The sequence below is a fragment of the Engraulis encrasicolus genome, chromosome 1, assembly GCF_034702125.1.
Source record: "Engraulis encrasicolus isolate BLACKSEA-1 chromosome 1, IST_EnEncr_1.0, whole genome shotgun sequence".
NCBI classification, from domain to species: Eukaryota; Metazoa; Chordata; class Actinopteri; order Clupeiformes; family Engraulidae; genus Engraulis; species Engraulis encrasicolus.
Window position 1 is genome coordinate 26194014 of NC_085857.1, and position 1673 is coordinate 26195686.

Below are 1673 nucleotides of genomic sequence, written 5' to 3' on the forward strand. Positions count from 1 at the left end.
GATTGTCAAGGCACCGAGAATAACTTTGTTTTTAGTGAACGAAAGACTGGAAGGAAACAAACACATCTGCATTTGAATATTAACTTGGATACTGCGTATTTTCACAGTGGTGGGCTAAGCCGAGTTTTCCCCTCCGTGCTTGGTCAAGCCTGTCTTTCCCGCTTCTCCGTTTTCTGCCTGTCAGTTTTAGATCTCCACTGAACTCTTTCCTTTACGTGGCTTCTGTCTTTCTTCATCATTTCACTCGAGGATATGAAAGGTAGAGAGGAGACCCAGTCCACAGCACCATGCCAGAACTGAGCGGACCTGGTGAGAGTTGGGCTGGCAATGTTCAAGGTAAATTGATTTTTTTTTGTCGAATCACACAAAAGCTACACGATTGTTTGTGTCATGTTTGCGTACTTAATAACGTCAGTATCAAAATGTGTGCGTGGAAGTGTGTTTGTGAGGGAGATGATGAGGGTAAGTGTGTGGCAATGTTTTGCCTTTACTCATATCATTGTATCGATTCGTTTTATCATCCACTGACAAAAATGATGTGGCAAGTAACGCAAGTAAAACTTTGGAGAGGTCCCCAAGACGCGCGTTAGGGCACGGCAGCAGACACACCACAAGAACAAGATAAACGATTCCCTTGCCCAGTGTGAAAGCTTAATATTGGCTCCACAAACGGCACCTTTCCCCTCCTCAACTCTCACTTCCCCTGTCAGTCATTGCGTGCCGACACGGTAGCCGCGTGCTCTTTTCGCGACCTCACAGACGACGCCTGTCAATCAAAGCTCGTTCGAGCGATGCTCGCCTGAAGGTCTGTGACTGGCTGCCTGGGTTAAGACAGAGTCACGATTTCTCTCTGAACGACAGCGGAAGGCAGGAAGGCTGAGCTGTCGGTGTGCCGCGAGTGAAGATGTTAAAGGGAAGGGAAATACTATTTTTAATCTGCGGCACTCCAGCCTGCTCTGTGCGCGAGGCAGTCAACACCTGATGACGCGCCACTCACCACAAGCTTTCCCGCCTGAAGGTAAAGTGAGGTGAGGTGGGAGTTTTGGCGATGGAGATGATGTTCACTGAAATGTGTCAGATAACCAGATTGGCCTAACTCAACTAGGAAGAAGTTAACTCAAGTGAAATCACTATTCTGTAAGCAGCCGACTACGTTATAGATGGGGGAGACATGGTTGTTTAGGCCTAGCCTATTCACAACAGGTTTGTGGTGGACGAAAAATGTAGCCTAGCTTACACTGAAAAGCAAATAAGTTGAAAGGCTTATTTGCCTGTTGGACTGAATACAACTTTCATAGGCAATAGGTTAGGCATATGTACTTGAGTTATGAATGAGTTATTACAATGTTATTAAGCATGTTGGATAGCCCAGAACTACAGTGTAACCTGTGCTATTTCCTTGAACTCAAATGAAAAAAAGGACCAATTTACCTCAGCTACAGTAGTCCTACCTTAGTGCTTTGAGTAGCCTTCTACCGCTCCAATGTAGTTAAATTATTGCATATGTAGCCAATTACCGTCCACGGGCCTAATGTAGCCTGCAAATGAACATATTGATCTGAGAGAGGGCCTGGGCTTGTAAATCCCTGGGGCAACTACAGGCAGAGGGACTGGAACCAGTTCTTAGATACTGTCGACAGATTGTGTGTGCATGCAGTATTTTTATTTTTATT

At 45.5% G+C, this 1673-nt stretch overlaps 1 protein-coding gene across 1 annotated transcript in view; it reads left to right on the top strand.

The window, feature by feature from the left end:
• The first annotated feature begins 264 nt into the window (after positions 1 to 264).
• The window catches only part of grin2bb (glutamate receptor, ionotropic, N-methyl D-aspartate 2B, genome duplicate b), a 330977-nt gene continuing 329568 nt past the window's right edge, over positions 265 to 1673 (top strand). Inside the window, exon 1 of the mRNA XM_063199452.1 lies at positions 265 to 336. Coding sequence (XP_063055522.1) covers positions 328 to 336 — 9 coding nt within the window. The 5' untranslated portion in view covers positions 265 to 327. The remainder of the gene's footprint in view (positions 337 to 1673) is intronic.